General features: G+C 28.8%; 1 protein-coding gene across 1 annotated transcript; it reads right to left on the bottom strand.

Moving 5' to 3' along the window:
• Positions 1-7,051: 7,051 nt before the first annotated feature.
• Positions 7,052-8,580, bottom strand: EDB82DRAFT_522655 (uncharacterized protein; the record flags this gene model as incomplete). The annotated part of the gene is made up of 4 exons (XM_025729709.1): positions 7,052-7,176; positions 7,303-7,575; positions 7,634-8,397; positions 8,480-8,580. The coding sequence occupies 4 exons, from the start codon at positions 8,578-8,580 to the stop codon at positions 7,052-7,054; spliced, it is 1,263 nt and encodes a 420-aa protein (XP_025587225.1).
• Between the last annotated feature and the right edge of the window lie 10,502 nt (positions 8,581-19,082).

Consider the following 19,082-nt stretch of genomic DNA (forward strand, 5'->3'; position numbering starts at 1 on the left):
GAAGGCAGGGTTTAATCTCGTATGGCCGTCGACTAAGGTTCTCTCAAACGCTTTCCCGCATATGTGGAATAAACCCTCTATGTCACAGTCTGAGCTCAGTATACAGGTGGACGGAGATGCGCGGGTTAGAATATAGTCTATTGCTACGGATAAGTACTGCAGGCAGGTCAGGTTCTATTAATAAGATATAGCTCAAAGAGCTACGTTTAGGATCTACTATCCAGTACCCACCTGTAATAGTTGTGATTCCCAAGGGATAAACTAGTCTATACTAGGTTTATATAAGCAGATATATAGGGCATTCTAATACTAAGTATAACAAAGTATTATATCTCTTAATAGTAAATAGAGCAGGAAAGATATACTTAGGTAAAGATATTTTATTAATAGCTAATAAGCTAAATTCTATTTAATACTAAGTAAATAAATATATATATACTTAAGGGATCCTTAAGGGATTACTTAAGTTTAAGGTATATATAATATAACCGCTAGGGTTATAATACTACTATATATTTAATAAATAAATTTCCTCTCTATATAAAATATAACTTTTTAATATTTTATTAAAATATTATAGAAAAAAAGTAATAATATAATATTTTATATAAATAAGTTTTAATTAATCTAGTGTTTAATATTTTCTATATTTCTTAACTATATAGCCTCTGCGAGTATATATAATAAGTAATTCTTTTAACTTGGAATTTAAGCTTTTACCCTTTTATACCCTATTAACTTGATCTCTAGTCTAGCTATTATTCTAGCTAAATAAGTAATTAGGGTTACCTAGATTATATAGCGGTTATAAGTAATATATAGGCTATTTCACTAGGATAAAATTCCCCTAGGATAATAGTAATAATTAAATTAAAAATAAATAAACCTTAACCCTAAGTTAATAGGGAATTAATATTAAATATTAAGAATAGGCTTAGAAAATAATAAAAGAAATAAATAGTTTAATTAATTTAATAAATATAGAGTTTATATCTTATTATAGTAATAATAAAAGTAAATCTATATAATTATATTAAGTTAAATATATCTTTATTAATAGATATTATAATAAATAATAATAGTATTATTATTTAAATTTAATTAGATTTAAATTAAATATTATATTAATAATATTATAATTATTTATTATTATATATAATTATAAAAAAGTATATAATAGATTAAATAATTTAGCTTTATAAATAACTTAATATTTTACTTTATTTAATTTATAAGGTAACTATTAAGCCTAAGATTAATAGAGTAAAGTATTATTATTATAATTACTATAAAACTACTAAGGAAATACTATAAGTAGTAGTTATATTTATAGTATTATTCTTATTATAAAGGTAATACTCTTATATACTATAGGACTTAATAAATAAGAATATATAACTATTATTATATATAACTATATTAATCTCTAGGCTAAAGATATATAAGAGGTTTAGCTCTAAGTATAAAAGCTATTACTTTTTAATTTATAATAAGTTAAATCTTTTTATAAATAGAACCTATAGTAAATATAAAATATAAGTAAAAGAGAGTAAATATAACTAAGAGTATATAATACTTTAATTACTATATAAAGCCCTATATATAAGGTATTAAATTATTAACTTAATATAGGGTACTAAGATTAATATTAATAGCAGTTTAGCTTTTAAATATATTAATAATAGTATAGCTACTAAGGATATTTTATTACTATAGACTATTTAAGTATATAAGAAGGAATTAAAGAAGGCAGAGGTAGAATAGTAATATTAAATTATAGCACTAAGTAAAGTTAAAATTAAGTTAAAATAAGTATTTTATTTTTTTATTTTATACTTTATGCTAAGCCTAAGTCTTCTTAAGTTTTCTTATAAATTTAAAACTAAAGAATCTATATAGATTAAAAACCTAATATATTAAACCTAAGTTTCTTTTAATAATTAATTTTCCTAATAAGATAATATAGTAATAACTAAACTCTATAATAAAAAGGCAATAAAAAAAACCTCTATATATATAATAGCTTTTTCCTCCTATAACTAACTATTAAGTATCTTTTAACTTATTTAAATATTAAGGCAGTTAATTAATCCCTAGTCTATCTATAGCTGCATTATATAGCTAATTAATATAGCACTATACTGCCTAGAAGAAGAAGCCTCTATAGTAGTATTTATAACTATTTTAATAGCTATTTCCCCAGTGAAAAGAATACTATTAATATTATTTTACTTAGTAATAATAATAAAGACTTAAAGTAGCTAAGGTATAAAGCCAGATGCCTCTAAGAGGCTTAATATAATAATAATAACTATAGTTTTAATAGGCTAATTGCCTTTAGCTATAAGCTCCTTTTACTCTTTATAATATATTTTTAAACTTATAAGCTAGGCTAGATAGTAATAGGGCTTAAGTAAAAGCTTAAGAATTTAAGGGACTTTAAGAAGAGGCTTATTACTATAACCCTAGTAGTTATATTTTATATACCCTATAAATTTTATATAAGTTAACCTACTTAATTATAAACTTACTTTATAAGTTTACTAGACTAATTATAAGTAGATTATACTTATATAGGGTTACTATATTCTAAGAGTACTTATAATCTAGGATTACTATAATCCTTAGATTTAAGTAATCCCCTAAGGATCCCTTAAGTATATATATATTCACTTAGTATTAATTAATATACTTAGCCTACTAGCTATTAATAAAACATCTTTACTTAAATATATCTTACTTACTCTATTTACTATTAAGAGATATAATACTTTATTATACTTAATATTATAATGCCCTATATATTTATTAATATAAACTTAATATAGACTAGTTTATCCCTTAGAAACTATAACTATTATACTTATAAAAAGGGTTAATAATATCTATTATAATAAAGTTACCTTCCTTAAGGAAATTAAGTTAAACTATAGGTATAAGGCCTAATATTTATACCTTAGGTTATAAGTAGCCTAGGCTAATAAGGCCTTTAATAATACTATTATTAAGTTAATTCAAGATAAGATTATAAAGAATACTATTAAAATAATTAAAGTAATAAGAGTATCTATTAAGGAGGCTTTATAAGTACTAGAAGCTATATATATGGTTAATTAAAGGTTAATAGAATTCTATTATAGATATAGAAAGTTAAAATATAAGCTAACCTAGAGGTAAAAGCTAACTCTATAGGAATTAATTTAATTATATAATATACCATTTTAAAATTCTATTATTAAACTTATATTAAGATATTAAAATTTTAAATAATATTTTAAACTAGGGTAAAATAAGTATAATTTATAAAATAGTTAATATATTTATAGCAGAGGGATAAATCAATATTATATTAGGCAGAATTATTATTAGCTATTACTATAATTAAGTAGTAAATATAGCGTTATAAGCATTATAAAGTGAATTAAAGGCTATATAGGTTAATTAAGAGTTTTTAATATAAGCTTAACTATTATATAAAGAGGTTAAATAAGGTATTAAATAAAATACTTATATAGCTTAATATTATTAATTTAATTAAGCTAGTATTAGCTATATTTAACTAAAAGTAATAAATAAATATAATAAATAAGTATAATATATATTAATAGTAATACTTATATTATTATATTTAAATTTAGCTGCTTAAGTATAATATAGTAATAATAAAGTATAGTATTTAATTTATAGAAAAGCAGTAAAATTCTCTAACTAATATTATTTAATAACTTAATATTATAACTTTAGCAGTTATATTATATATACTTTAACTTTTATATAATATACTCTACTTAATTATTAACTTACTTTCTAATTATACTAGATTAACTATAAGTAGATTATACTTATATAGAATTATTATACTCTAAGAGTATTTATAGTCTAGGATTACTATAATCCTTAAATTTAAATAATTCCCTAAGGATTCCTTAGGTATATATATATTTATTTACTTAATATTAAATAGACTTTAGCTTATTAGCTATTAATAAAATAACTTTACTTAAGTATATCTTATTTACTTTATTTATTATTAAAAAATATAATACTTTACTATACTTAGTATTATAATGCCTTATATATCTGCTAATATAAACCTAGTATAGACTAGTTTATCCCTTAGGAATTATAACTATTATAAATTAATAGAGCTTATAACTTCTTAATTATATAAAACTTAGCCTGTTTATTTATTTTACTGAGTAATAAAGCTAAATTCTATATATTGTTTTTTTTTTCCTTTCTTTTCCTTTTAATTAAAAATTAAATATTAACTTAAATTAATACTAAAGGCCCTATAAATATTATACTGCTTTTAATATTTATATTAGCTATTGCCTTACCTTTATACTTTTACTTACCTATTAATAATAATAATACTATAGCGTCTGCCTTTTAGAATTAATCTTTAAATTAATTAAATATATTAATTAAATATATAAAATAAGAAAGATAATTCTAAGCTTATAACTTACTATTTAATTAAATTGCCTATAAAGAGTAACGTGTTTGATAAGCGAACCGGCCAGATAACCGAAACGGCTAAAATTCTTAACCTTTCTAATTCAATCAGTAATAAGAACACCATAACCTATCAGATCAATTAAAACTAATTACTATCCTCTTCCTTAATAACTATAATTCCTTCTTGACAAGTCCTTGCATTATGCCCGGCCTTCCCGCAAGCCCTACAGTGCCGAACCTTCAGTCCTTCTGACCTTCTGCGACTACCACTTCTCGACGATTCGGCCACTACCTGCGTATCTATATCCATCTAATCAATTTGACCCTGGGCATTCCCTATAGTTATCTTGCCGCTATCTTATAGCCGGGTTCTTTTCCTCCTTTTATTCTGGCTAAGTATTATATTTCCTTCTCGAAGATCTCTGACTTTAGCCCATAATAGAGCTATCTTATGCATATATTCCTTTAATGCCTTTATATTAGACTTAATAGCATTAATAATAGACTCTGGAGAGCTGCTTTTATATCCTCTGATTCGCTTTTAAAGGTATTCGGAATGAGAATTAGCCTTATTGATAGTCCTTGGTGTCTTTGGGGTCCAAGGTTGAGCTGGGCCGGTACCCTCCTCGGGAGGCGTTAGAGTCCGTAGCTGTATATTAAGCTTTAAGGTGATATGTTCTGGGTCAAAGGGGACAAGCCTGGCCCCCTTAAAACCTCCCTTGATATTGCTTTCTGTAAAAGTAGCTTGGTGAGCGGTGTAGAAGGCGGGAAAGAACTCGGTCTTAGTGATATGGGTTATAGAGCGTCTCATAAGATGCTCAATTTCTCGACTATAGGCCTTTTTCAGTAGCCTAAAGCACCCGACATTAAGAGGCTGGAGTAAATGAGAGGAATGAGGAGGCATATAAAGCGGGATAATCTTCTTTTCCTTGCAGTATGCTTCAAAGTCGGCCGAGTAATGACTTTCGTGACCATCAAGGATCAGAAGGCAATAAGTACCAACTGATCGGTTAGCTGTATGCTGATCAAAGTGCTTTAGCCAGTCGAGACCAGTCTCGTTATTTGTCTATCCATTTGGAGTTATGGCAATAGCCCAATTGACCGGGAGGCTGCTTCCTTTGTACCAGCTGCGAAGGTGATTCTTGCCTGTAACTATGATGAACGGCGGAATAGCCCAGCCTCCTGCATTAATCGCCTTAATCACTGTAACCCATTCCCGGCTTCTAGGCTGGACTGATTTTAGCCTTCCGCGCCTCTCTGCACTTGTGACCACTTTGCCGGTTGAAATCATACCCATCATAAAGCCAGTCTCGTCAAAGTTCCAGATATTATCTATATAAATACTATATTTCGCAATTGTGTTCTCTATGAGCCTGAACCAATTGCGAATAATAGTCGGATTTTCACATAAGGCTCTCTTATAGTCATATCTCCGAGGAAAACGCGTCTTAAGCTCTAGTTGCCGCTTAATAAAATTAATAGCCCAGCGCTTGCCAACTGGTAGTGCATTGCAATCAGCAAGGAGTCGATTGGCTATTTCTTCAATAATACGTATTTAGGGAGGAAATCCTCGTAGATCTAGGTCTATAATAGACCGAAGTAGTATCTGCTCTTCTAGATTAGATAGCTTCTGCCTATTTGCTATGATATCACGTCGTGATTGAATGCCCTTCTTGCGATCAGAGAGTCGCCGATGATTGACGTCATAGAGCTTTGCAGCGCCTCGCAGAGTTAATTTTGGGTCATTTTGATAAGCTTGAAGTGCTAGAAGTATATTGCCTTCTTTAATAGCTTGTGACATTTATGGTGGTTAAGAAATAATTGATTTAATAGTGTTAATATAAGGTGAGGGATTTTTGGCCGGTTCGGTTGTCTGGCCGGTTCGCTTATCAAACACGTTATATAGAAAAAGACTTAATTATAATTACTATAGAAAATCTTTAAATCTACTAAGATATACAGGCCCTTGTAGTGTATTATATGGGGAATTAATAGAATATAGTGCCTAACCCTGACCCGGATAGGACCTCCTATGTGGTCTAACATGGATTAGCTGGGTTTCTCTATCGTCGACAATAACGCGACCTGCAACATAGGTCTATAAATAAGAATTTCAGGCCAAAAGGCAGGTAATACTTATTGATTGAGAAGAATTACGGTTATGACAATGCATATGCTGAGTTTGTAACACCGGGATATATACATTTTGAGTTAATATAGGAGAATCGTGGTTCCAGATAGAATGTCATCCTTCTCCAATACACTAACAATTGACAAGTTAGCTGCCAATGTCAGCTGAAAGCTGAAAATGAAGAGAAGTCTTTGCCAGGTTGTTTAAACAACACTTTCTGCTTTCAGTCAAAGATCCAACGACTGCGAAGAGAAGACAAAAACATCCTTATTTGCAAAAAGTAAAACAGTAATGCCTCCTACAGGGTAGTTTCATGGAAAAATACTATGCCAATAGTAAATAGTAAGTTTAGTCTTGAATAAGGTATACAAGCTACTACTTGAATTTAGCTGGTAAGTAAAGTATCCTAATTATAATAGCGACTTTCTAGTATTAACATCGACACTGTTCTTTACTAACTCACTCCTCGCCCTCAACAGCACACTCCTGTTCACTATCACCATCGGGGTCCGAACTGCAGAGCTTTTTATAGCTTTCATGCTGTTGGTCAATTGGAAGGGGATTTCCGTTCTTGTCTTCATAGCCTAGATACCATATTGTCAGCCATATAGCAATTATCTGTATGAAAAGCACCCCAAGTCCAGTGCCATGCCTTTGATGGCGGGTAATAACGGGGAAAGAGGATGATATCAAAGCAAAGCTGTACTTACGGACGGCCCAAAATACAATCGGTTGATTCGTGCTCGAGTCAATTTCAGCTGAGAAGGCGCATGTATTATCTACGGTCTCCTCGACATTGTCGCCACACGTTGGAGTAGACATTCCACCGTTCGGATTAGGGATGCCAGGGGCAAAGTCATAGCGCGATGCGACACCGCACGTCTCAATCCATTTGGGGAAGTATACCCATCGCCAATAATCTTTTTTGTTGATTTCCTGGGAATCCTGTTGTACCGTCTTACCATACGTGACAGAGGTGGAAACTGTATGTGTGTATTCGTATCAATAAACTGCGTCCGCACTAGTGGAAAGAAAACTTACAGTCGTAATTCACACCAGCGCCAAACATTTCCTTAAAAACCCCTTCGACGCCGATAGAGAAGCCGTGACTGTTTGAGTATTCCGTGTTTTCAGCAAGGACAGCCTTGATGTCTGGCGCATTCTGCGTGCCCGCCTGACCCTCGGGAACAGACTCGAGACCGAGATAACCGGCACGGCGCTGTTCGCAGTAGGACCAGCAATCATTACGGTAGATGGGCGAGGGGCAGACCCCATCAACCAATGTATGACCTTCCTTCTGATGGCAGTTTTCCTTGTAAACGCCATCGTAGCCCATGGTTGCGCATGGGTCGATCCCCTGACGAGCCTGCAGCGCGTTTCCAGTCGACGACTCCGGGACCCTCGGCCTGTAGCGGCTGCGGATGAAAGGCGCCGGCACAAACCTCTTCCCATCGGACCCGGCCTGCTTCTTGCCACCCGGAATATCTGGAGGGTTAGCGCCCGGAGGGACTTTGATGTTCTTGCCGCCGTTGACGCCGAACGCAGCAAAGGTCAGGTTATTAACCACGTGGATGCCGCTGAAGCCGGCCTCGTCGATATTGCAGTCCTTGATAAGCTGATCAATACCGCGTCGGACCTCACCACGGTTCACTGTACGGTTACGGGCGTTACCATTGCACAGAGATACCATGGTTGACTGGTGACGATGGTAAATGCAATCCTTCTTGGCAAGAAAGGTACCTTTTTCAAAGGTATTATTCTGTGCAAGAATATTGCCTGCAATAAGAGCGTCTGGACTTAGGTAGCTGTAGAAATGAAGAGTTATAAGTTAGTTATAAATGGGGCTGGTATAGGTAGGAGTGAATTAAGGAAGCTGAGGTAACCTACCCACGATCAGCCCAGCAGGATGAGTACCGCGAGTCACTGTCATCCGTGGCAATAGCGACACCCGCAGCACCAATGGCGGCGAAGATAAATGCGAGACGCATCCTGGCTTTACAAGTTTGGAGGCGACAGTTTAGATCCGATAGAGGAAATGACTAGGGAGTAGAAGTGTTTGATGATCTGCTTCGATTCTAAACTGGCAGTTCAATGGGCGATCATCATCTTTTTATACAAATTTCACATTTGTCTTGATCCTTATTATAATCCCCAAACAGGAAGTCGCCGTATTCATCTCTAACTGTCTGGGTTTGAGGTTGTCCTTCCTAATGCGTAGTAGATATCAAGAGCTATATGCACAAGAGAGCATGTATACCAATGGCTTCAAGGTTGTTATCCTTTCTCAGGACCGCCAAAAGTACCATGTCCTTACATACTACCTAGAAAAGAGTTATACTCCGCTCCCGGATTGACATTGAGTTCCTCTTTTTTAGATATCAGTCATCGTCTTAATATCACTATGAGAGCGCTATTTCTACTAGCAAATATAAGCTATCTTCTATTAACCCAACCTAACATACGCGAAATCTGGCTTGAAAGAATAGAAACCTACCTACCTTTCAGTATAAGCAATAGGTTCATTAATTTAGGATTAACAGCTCTGAACAATTGCTCACTAGTGCATCGTGAGGCCTCTCATCGTTTTTCGTTTTTTTGCCACAGAGATGCAGGACGCGTTTTAATGTGTTGTTTCTCGAATCTTATTAGGCCTGGATGCAGGACGCATACCAGGTATATTCCTTGGAAAGCTGTACTGAAATTCGGCGATGTAACTTCTTTTGGAGCTTACGTAAAATTCTAACGCATGTCTATTCGGATAGTTCCTATAATGGCCAATTATCCAGCTGCAGTGACAATACGCCGCAATTCTATATATGTAGCTACCGCCACGATCGACATACTGGCTGGTGAATCGATAATCGTGCAATAATGTCACTGCAACTTGAGTACTTAGAACAAGCAGTCAAATAAATTTCCAGGAGAATCCAGCCATGCCCACCTCATTTCCCTCTAAATTGAGACAATTTTACTTGTTTTAAAAAATCATTGCGAGTCTTATCGTAACCAACCTTTGTATAGAGTCAATCAATCTCTACATGTGTCAACTCAGCGATAAAAACACCAACACTACAAAACCATGACTATTTTTCAGCCCAACCTGACCTTCCAGGATGGCGGCCACCAGGACGTAGGAGTAAGTTGTATCCGGCTGTGCTTTGAGCATTGCTAATCTGTCGGCTTGAACAAACAGTTCCAGGTGCAGTCCGAGAGCTGGATGTACCACGCCGACGCGTGCGGTCGACCGCCTGGCGAAGTGCAGCAGAGCATCATCTGCGCGACGTGCTTCATTACTGAATCGACGTACCTCACCGGTTCGGCCGGCGGTGACTGGGACCTATTCTCAACCTGCTGCCCCTTCAGCGGCGGACCGACAACACTTAACAAGACCATCTACTACTCGGCAAGTAACTGCACTTCTAACTACTGCATCACTAGCGACGAGGAGCTCGCCAACGACTGGGACAAATGTGTCAAGGATGTGGCGAACAAAAAGATCAATATATTTGCCAACCAAAGCGTTGAAGATGTTTATTGCGGCCGCTGCGAATTCCTAGACCATGAATTTCTTAAAAGCGGGTTACAAATCAGTGGAGCATCTACTAAGGGAATGAAGACATTTGTACTAGTTGGTCTAGTATTTTGTGCTATGCTACTGTAATATCACTAGTGGTCTGCTGTAATTCCCTCATTAAAACTCACATGATAATTTGGAAAAATAGTCTGAGGAGTGGTCTCGAACTAAGCCCAAGACAGTCACGGGTAGTCTTCTTCCATAAGCGGTCTAAAAGCCAGGGTCTTTAGTTACTGAGCCAGAAATGGAATAGATAGATAATAGGCCGAGACTATTTAGGGATAGTATATTTATTTCTAGGTGGCTAGAATATAAGACATTAAATAATAAAATCTTAGGCAATAGTATAACTAGATATCTTAACTATTAATTAACTAAAGATATATATTTAATTTTAAGTTTTTAAGAATCTAGGATTAATATACTCTATATCTTTCACTGTTAAGACTACTATTAAGATTACTTCTTATTACAGGGCTTTTTTTATTTTACATTTGCTTAAATAGTTATTAAATAATCTATTCTTCTATATACTTACTATTCTATAGGGAAGGGAAAGTATCTCTATAGTTTATCTGGCAGATATTAAATAATTAATAAGTCTATAAGCCTTTACTTATACTGGAAGCTTTCTATTAAACTTTATAGTATAACTAAAATATTAACCCTACTATAATACTTATTAAGCAATGAAGCTACTATAGTTAAATAGAAGCCTCTGAATAATTATTTAATTTAAAATAGCTTAAATTTTTAAACTATAAGGGTAATGTGATGGTTGGGTTTTCTAAGGGATAAACTAGTCCGTTTTAAGTTTATATTGGCAGAGTCATAGGGCATATAATACTAAGCGGTTGCGAAGTATTATATCTCTTAATAGTAAATAAGGCAGGTTAGGCATATTTAAGTAAAGATATTTTATTAATAGCTATTAAGCTAAGTATATTAACTAATACTAAGTGAATATATATATACTTATAATAGCTTATAGTTAAGCGTTAAGCTTATATTATAAGTTAAGGCTTATATTATAAGTCTTATTATAAGCTATAAATTATAGATCCTAGTGGCTTATAGTATAGCTAAGCTAGTATAGGTAATTAAAGCTATAATTAGTGAAAAAAATAGTAAAGCCTATATAATTATCTATTAGGTTATAATATAATATCTCCCCTCTTGTAGTCTTATCCTTAAGGCCTATTATTTTAATTATCTTTCCTACTATCCCTGGTAAGTGCTAACTTATTCCTTTTATTATTTATATTTCCCTGACTAAAAATATTAAAGTCTAAGGCTATATAAAATCATAAGGCGCAGGCTATTCTTATTAAAAATACTAGAATACTTATTATACTATATAGTTATTATACTCCTTATAACCTTAAGTATTAAGTAAAGGAGGGTTATTTTAAATGTTTATAGTATACCTATTATAGTTAATCTTATAATAGCAAAGGTATAACTTTATTAGCAGGTATATATTTATAAGTGATTTTTCTTTGCAGTTTTTTATATTACTAATAGGTTCTAGCGGATTGCTTAATTGCTAAAAAGTATTATTTAGAGAAAGAAGAAGAAGTTATTAAAAATAATCTATTAGCTTTGCAATAGTAAGTAAATAAGCATTTAAACTATCTTATGCAGTTATATTATTAGAAAAGGTAGCTTTAAGAGTATACTAAAGAAATACTTTATTAGAATATTAAAACTCTTAATAAGTTAAAGACTATTAAAAATAAAGAGTCTCTGGCTGCAGTAAAGGCGCAGTTAACTAGTATAATAGGCATTATTAATTAGAGTAAGGTATTTATTAATCCCTTATTTATACTTAATAAAAGTTCTTTAGGAGCTATTAGGCATTAATTAAGTGTTTTAATAGTTCCTATATATTTTTATTTTCTAGGTAGTTTTTCTATTTTACTAAAAATATTATTTTTCTATTAATCTTCTGCATTTCTCTGATTTCTTTAACCTTATAGGTCTCTGGTCTATTAACTTCTTTAGGTTTATTGCCGATTTTAACTTTAATAATATTAGCAGCTATTTTAAGAAGTAAGATATAAAAAATTAAATAGAGTCTAATTTTTATTAGTAGCTTTAATTTATAGATATCTTTCTTAACTTATTATTTAATTTTATATAGTTTAATAAACTTATAGTCTAGTTTATATAAAGGCTATTTTATTATAATATTTTCTATAAATAAGTAGACTATATCTCCCTCCTTAAAGGTTAATCCCTCTACCTTCTTAATATTATAGTAATGCTTTATTTATTATTTAATATATTCTAGTTCCTTTCTTATTTCTTTATTTAGATTTTTAGGATTATTTACTTTTAGTATTACTATAGCGTTTATTATTTTAGGATTTTATTTATTATAGTAAGTATTTAATATAAATCTAAAGTTAATATATACTAGGGTTATCTTAGTGCTTTTATTATAAGCTATATTATAGGTAAATTAAGTAATAGGTAACTTTTTACTTAATTATCTTATTTATAATTAATATAATATTGCAAGTATTATTCTAGTACTTAGTTTATCTATCTATTTATAGTCTAAATGCAGTAAATATTTAGTAATTTATTCCTAGTAAGGCTAAGAGTGCTTATTAAAATTTACTAGCGAATATTATACCTCTATCTAAGAGGATCTCAGATAGTAATCTATAGTTCCTGAAAATTTAATTATAAAGGATATAGGCTATTTATTCTACTTTAATTACTTCCTAATAAGGGATATAGTAGTAAAACTTTATTAAATAGTCTATTATTACTAATATATTATTATAGAAGATTCTAGTTAAAGGTTCTTCTAAGAGTAGTAGTTTAATAATAAAATCTATTATTATTAAATCCTATAGTTATTATACCACTGGAAGTAATTATAACCCTCCGTAGGGTTTATATTATTATACTTTTATCTTTGCATATAAGTTATACTATTTAATTATATTTTTTATTTGCTTTTATATAAGGTTATATTCCTTATTTTATAGTCTTTTTAGTGTTTTTATTATACCTTAATAACTATATAGTAGATATATATAATAATTCTATAGTATCTTTTATAAGTCTTCTTATTCTATAAATTTCTTTCCTTGACTTTATATACTTTATAGGCTATACTTTTTATATTAATTAATAATATCTTAGATTTATTTATTTAATCCTTTAATTAGGAATTATTAATATTTATAATTCTTTTTTATCTCTAATAGGTTTATATAGTTTTATATATAGTATTTTTCTAAAGCGTTTATAAGTTCTATTATTTTAATAGCATTAAGGAGTTCCTTTTCTCCTATAATAAGTCTTAGCGTATATACTTACTATATAAGCTTATATTCTCCTTTTTTTATTTCTTTAAGGAGTTATTTATTAGCTTTAACTATTCCTATATTAAAGTCTAGTTATTAGCTAATTATATTAGCTCTTTTATTATTTAAGCCTTTTTAATATATAATAATAAAGTTAAATTTATTTAAGTACTTAGTATATCTTATTTATTATCTATTAAGTTCTTATATTATAGTAAAGTAAATAATATTTTTATAATCTATATAGACTTTAATTTAATACTTACTTCCTATAAGGTAATATTTAAACTCCTTAAAGCAGTTAAAGATTATTAAAAACTCTTTATTATATATAGGGTAGTTTAGTTCTGCTCTATATAGTTTATATAAATAGAATGCAATAAGGTATAATTTCTTAGTATTATCTTATTATTTAATTTATCCTCCTAGGGTAAAATTTAATGCATTTATTTCTAGTTTAATTTTTTTTATTAGATTAAAGATTACTAAGATAGGTTTATTAAGGATTACTTACTTAAGTTATTTAAATGCTTATTAGGCTTTATTATTCTAAGTAAATATTTAATTCTTTTTAATTAACTCTATAAATAGGTTAATAACTTTACTAAAGTCTTTAATAAATCTTTAGTAATAATTAATAAAGCCTAAAAAGGCTTATATTTCCTTAATATTAATAAGGACTTTCTAGTTAATTATAGCAGAGATCTTATCTTTTTATATATATATCTTGCCTAGTCTAATAGTATATCCTAGAAAATTAACTTTAATAATATAGAAGTAATATTTCTCTGGTTTAATTAATAGTTTAATATCCTATAGTAGCTATAGGATTTTATAAATATATTCTCTATATTCTTCTTTATTATCTAAGAAGATTAGGATATTATTAAAATAGTATACTATAAAGATATTAAGGTATTATTAAAGTATATAGTTAATTATCTTCTAGAAGGTTGCTGGTATATTTGTGAGACTAAAAGGCATTACTAGGTATTTAAAAAGTCTAAACTTAGTTTAAAATGCCATTTTCTATTTATCTCCTTCCTTAATGCATATAAGATTATATACTCCTTTAAGGTCTAGAGCGATAAAGATCTATTTCCCCTGTAATTAGTCTTTTAACTTTATAATTAGCAGTAATAGTATTTAATCTTTAATAGTATAAGTATTTAAATCTTAGTAGTTAATAACTAGTTATAGTTTTCTATTTTTCTTAAGTATAAATATTATAGGTATTCCTGCTAATAATATAGATAGTCTAATATATCCCTTCTCTAATCTTTCTTAGATATATTTTCCTAATTCTTTAAATTCTTATTAATTTAGTAAATAGATTTTTTATAGTAGAATATTTTTATTTATAAGTATAATCTTATAATCCTATCTGCTATACTTAGGTATCTTAGTATTTAATTCCCCTTTAAATAGTTTATAATATCTTTAGTATTCCTTTAGTATATAAAGTATTATTTTCTAATTTATTTCTTCCTATAGGACTTCTTTTTATAAGTTACTTTTACTAAGTATACCTAAGATATATTTCTTTTGCTTTATGCCTATTATATACTAGGGTATTATCTTTTATAGGTATAGTAAGTTTATATTATATATACTTATACTAGTATCTCTAGTTAAAGTCTAAGATCTCTTATAGTTTATTATAATTATTATCTTATCCCTATTTAAGTTACTTAAAAATATAACTTAGCCAGTTATTTAATTAATAATTAAGTTTTCTTATTTAAGCTATACTATTCTAAGGAGTAATTATATCCTATTTCCTAATAGTATAATATTATAATATACTTAGTGATTTTTTTCTTAGATAAGGATCTTAAGGTAATCAGTCTCTTAATCTATAATTCTATTATTATAACTAAAAAGTTATCCTTCTGCGTTAATAAGTAGGTATAGTATTTACTTCTTTCTCTAGGGTAAGTAAAGCTCTATAACTAGTCTTAGATTAATAAAGTTTCTCTTAGCTCTATAATTAATCTATATATTTAATTATCTCCCCTTAATTTAAACTTATAGTACTAGGCAATTAGGCTTACTATTTTATATAGCTCCTAGAGCACTTTAAGGACTAAGTTATTCTTATCCTTATGCTTTACTCTTCTATAGCTCTATTATAGAAGGCATTTATCTTTTCCCAGTTCTTTATAGATATTAGCTAAGTGCAGTCTATTTACTTCCTATATATATTCTAGTTTATTAATATCTTCTAATAATTCCTTATTATTCTATTTTTCTTTATTATTTTAGGTTTCTTTATATTTTCCCTTTATAAATTCCTTAAACTCTTAATTAGCTTCTTTAAGGATTTTTAGGTTTTATTAGATATCCTCTTTTATTCTTTAAGCCTTTTCTTGCTATTAATAGTAGGCTAAGTTAAATCGAAGTTCTGCTATTCCTATATTCTTATACTAAGAGTATATTAAGTAGCCTATTATCTCTTCTAGAGTATAAGGTTTATTATTAGGGTTTCTAGGTATTATTACTAGAAAGTAATTATTATCTTTTTTATTTTCCCAGTGGAATTTATACTAATAGTAGTAATATAATACCTATATAATCCTATTATATTAGGGGTATATTAGTATTATTTCTGCCTTATTATTAGTATTAAACTCTAGTTCCTTATAGTAAAGGTTTAGTGCTTTGCCTATATAGTAGGCATATATATATATATTTTTAGCCTTTATAGTATCTTTATATTCTTATAATCCTTATATATATATATCTTCCCTGCTATTAAATATGCAGATTCCTATCTTATTATATAGTAGTAAGTATTCTTATCTTTACTTATTCTTAAGTTTCTAGTCTTTATATTAGAGGTATTATACTATTTCTCTTATTACTTCTCTTCTTTATCCTATATATTGCATATATATTTATTATCTGGCGTATAGCTAGTGTTTAGCTTCTTGCTCTTATAGTATAATCCCTTCTTTTTCTTATACTTTAATTCTTACAGGGAGGTTATCTATTACTTAATTGCCTTTATTTAAGGTATTACTAGGCATAGTTAGGGTTATTATAACTCCTAGCGTTTATTTATTTTTATAGTACTAGTCTTATTGCCTTTATAGCTATTTTTCTTTTTATTTAGGGGTTTAGTTTTAGTATTTTTTCTATGCCTTCTCGGTTTTAACTTCCTTAGTTTTAACCTCTATTTCCTCTTTATAATATTCCCTGATTTTATTTAGGGATTTAAATAGGTTAAATAGCATTTTAACCGAGCTATCTAGGTATATAACCTATTAAGTCTTAGTTTTAATATCTTTTTCTAAGGCTTTTTTATTAGCTATATTATACCCTATTCTATATATTCCTAGCGTCTAGGTATATTATACTATTTAAGGTTCCTATTAGTTAATTATTCTAAGTATTTACTTACCTTAGTTTAAGTTTTATAGTTTTTATAGTTTAAGATAGTTTTATAATATATATTTAAACTAATTGCAGTTATAGCACTTGCATTTAAATATATCCTTTCCTAGGTTATTTAATTATATAGCTCTAAGGGCTATATATCTATGTTATATTCTATATAAAATATTATTTTACTATTATTATTAGTTTTAAGAGTTATTCTTATTATAACTATAATTATTTCTATAGTTATTATTATTATAATATTAGTTTAGAAAATAAGAGTTATAATTACTTCCTTTTCTTATAGTATTAGCTTTCTCTCTTCTGCATTTATATTATTATTTATTAATTTTAATAGCTATAGTAATATACTCTATAAGATTATTAGGTCTATCTGCCTTATAGAGTTTATCTTTAATTTCTTCTTTTAAACTGCAGTAATAGATTTCTATAAGTGCTTTATTATCTTAATTAGTCTTAGCGGCAAGTTATTAAAACTTAGCGGAGTATACTATATATAATCCTTGCTATTTAAGACTAAGGATTTTAGCTGCTGCTTATTATTCTTTATTAATTATATTAAAGTTATTCTTTAAGAGTACTTTAAGGTTAAGCTAGTCTATAAATATATTTTAAGTTTCCTAGTCTTACTAATTATAGTTATTTTCTAGATAGTCCTTCCAGAGGGGTTTAAACCAGTCCTTAGTATCTCCTTAGATTAATAGTGCAGTATATAGTATCTTCTTTACTATAGTATTTAACTTAGTAGGGAATAGCTTAAAATATCCTTTTATATAGGTAAGGAATAGTAAGATATCTGCTGCTTTTCTTTTAAATAGTTCTAGGGTCAGGGGCTTAATAATTTCTCCTAGGTTATATTAATTATTAATAGGGTTAATCAGTAGTATAGGCAGAGGTTATTTATTAATTCTCCCCTATAGGGTTTATATAGTATTTTTAAGCTATTAGAGCTTAGCTATTATTTTAGCTATACTAAGAGATAATCCTATATAAAGTAATACTAATCTATTATTATTAGTATTAATAGATATTATAATAGTATAGTAATATTATTTAGCGTTTATGCAGTATATTTTAAATAAGAGCTATTAATATATAATAGTTAGGTTTTCTAAGGGATAAACTAGTCTATTCTAAGTTTATATTAGCAGAGTTATAGGGCATATAATACTAAGCGATTATAAAGTATTATATCTCTTAATAGTAAATAAGGCAGGTTAAGTATATTTAGGTAAAGATATTTTATTAATAGCTATTAAGCTAAGTATACTAACTAATGCTAAGTGAATATATATATACTAGTATTTAATATAAAGGGAGTAAAAATAAGTTAGGTTATTATTAGTCCTAGAGTAATGCAGTCCTGGAGCGCCGTCGGTCTATGTAAATGTCAGTCTACTGTTAATTAGATAATCTCATGGGGAAATATAGGGATAAGAAAGTAAAAAGGTGGGGTATACATGATGTAACCGCTCAGGTTGTAACATATAGGCTTTATAACTAAACTACCTTTATTAGAAGAACCCTTAATAGGAATCTTTTATAATAGTATCCTGGTTATTATTAATTAACTTATTAAATTCTTATATTACTTACCCTATAAAGAAGCTATAAATGCAAAAGAACTTTCCTATGTTTTTTATTAATATATTATTAGTATATATAGACTATTAAATAAGATCCTATTAGATAGAGAATTAATATTTATAGCTAAGTTCTAGTAATATCTTATATTGCATCTAGGACTTAATCACTGGCTATTAATAGCCTTTAGGCTATAAATAAATAGCTAGATAGAATAAATAAATTAAATACTATAATAATACTTATAATGCTATATTAACTATAGATAAAATAATTAGGTTAAAAAGCTACTTATTGCATAATTAGCTTATAATATTGCCTATAATAAGAGTATAAAGTTAATACTAGCCTATATAAACTTTAGATTTACCCTTAATACTTATTATAGTAATTGCAAAACAGAGATAATTAACCCTACTGCAATCCTAAAAGCAGATAAATTAAAAAACCTATATAAAGAAATAAAAATAAAATTAGAATTTATTAGAAAAAAAATAAAAAAATACTATAATACTAAGAAGGTCAGAGGATTAACCTTTAAGGAGAGAGAGATAGTTTACCTAGCTATAAAAAATATTATAATAAAATAACCTTTATATAAATTAGA

Source organism: Fusarium venenatum (assembly GCF_020744135.1).
Source record: "Fusarium venenatum strain MPI-CAGE-CH-0201 chromosome Unknown EDB82scaffold_1, whole genome shotgun sequence".
NCBI lineage: Eukaryota > Fungi > Ascomycota > Sordariomycetes > Hypocreales > Nectriaceae > Fusarium > Fusarium venenatum.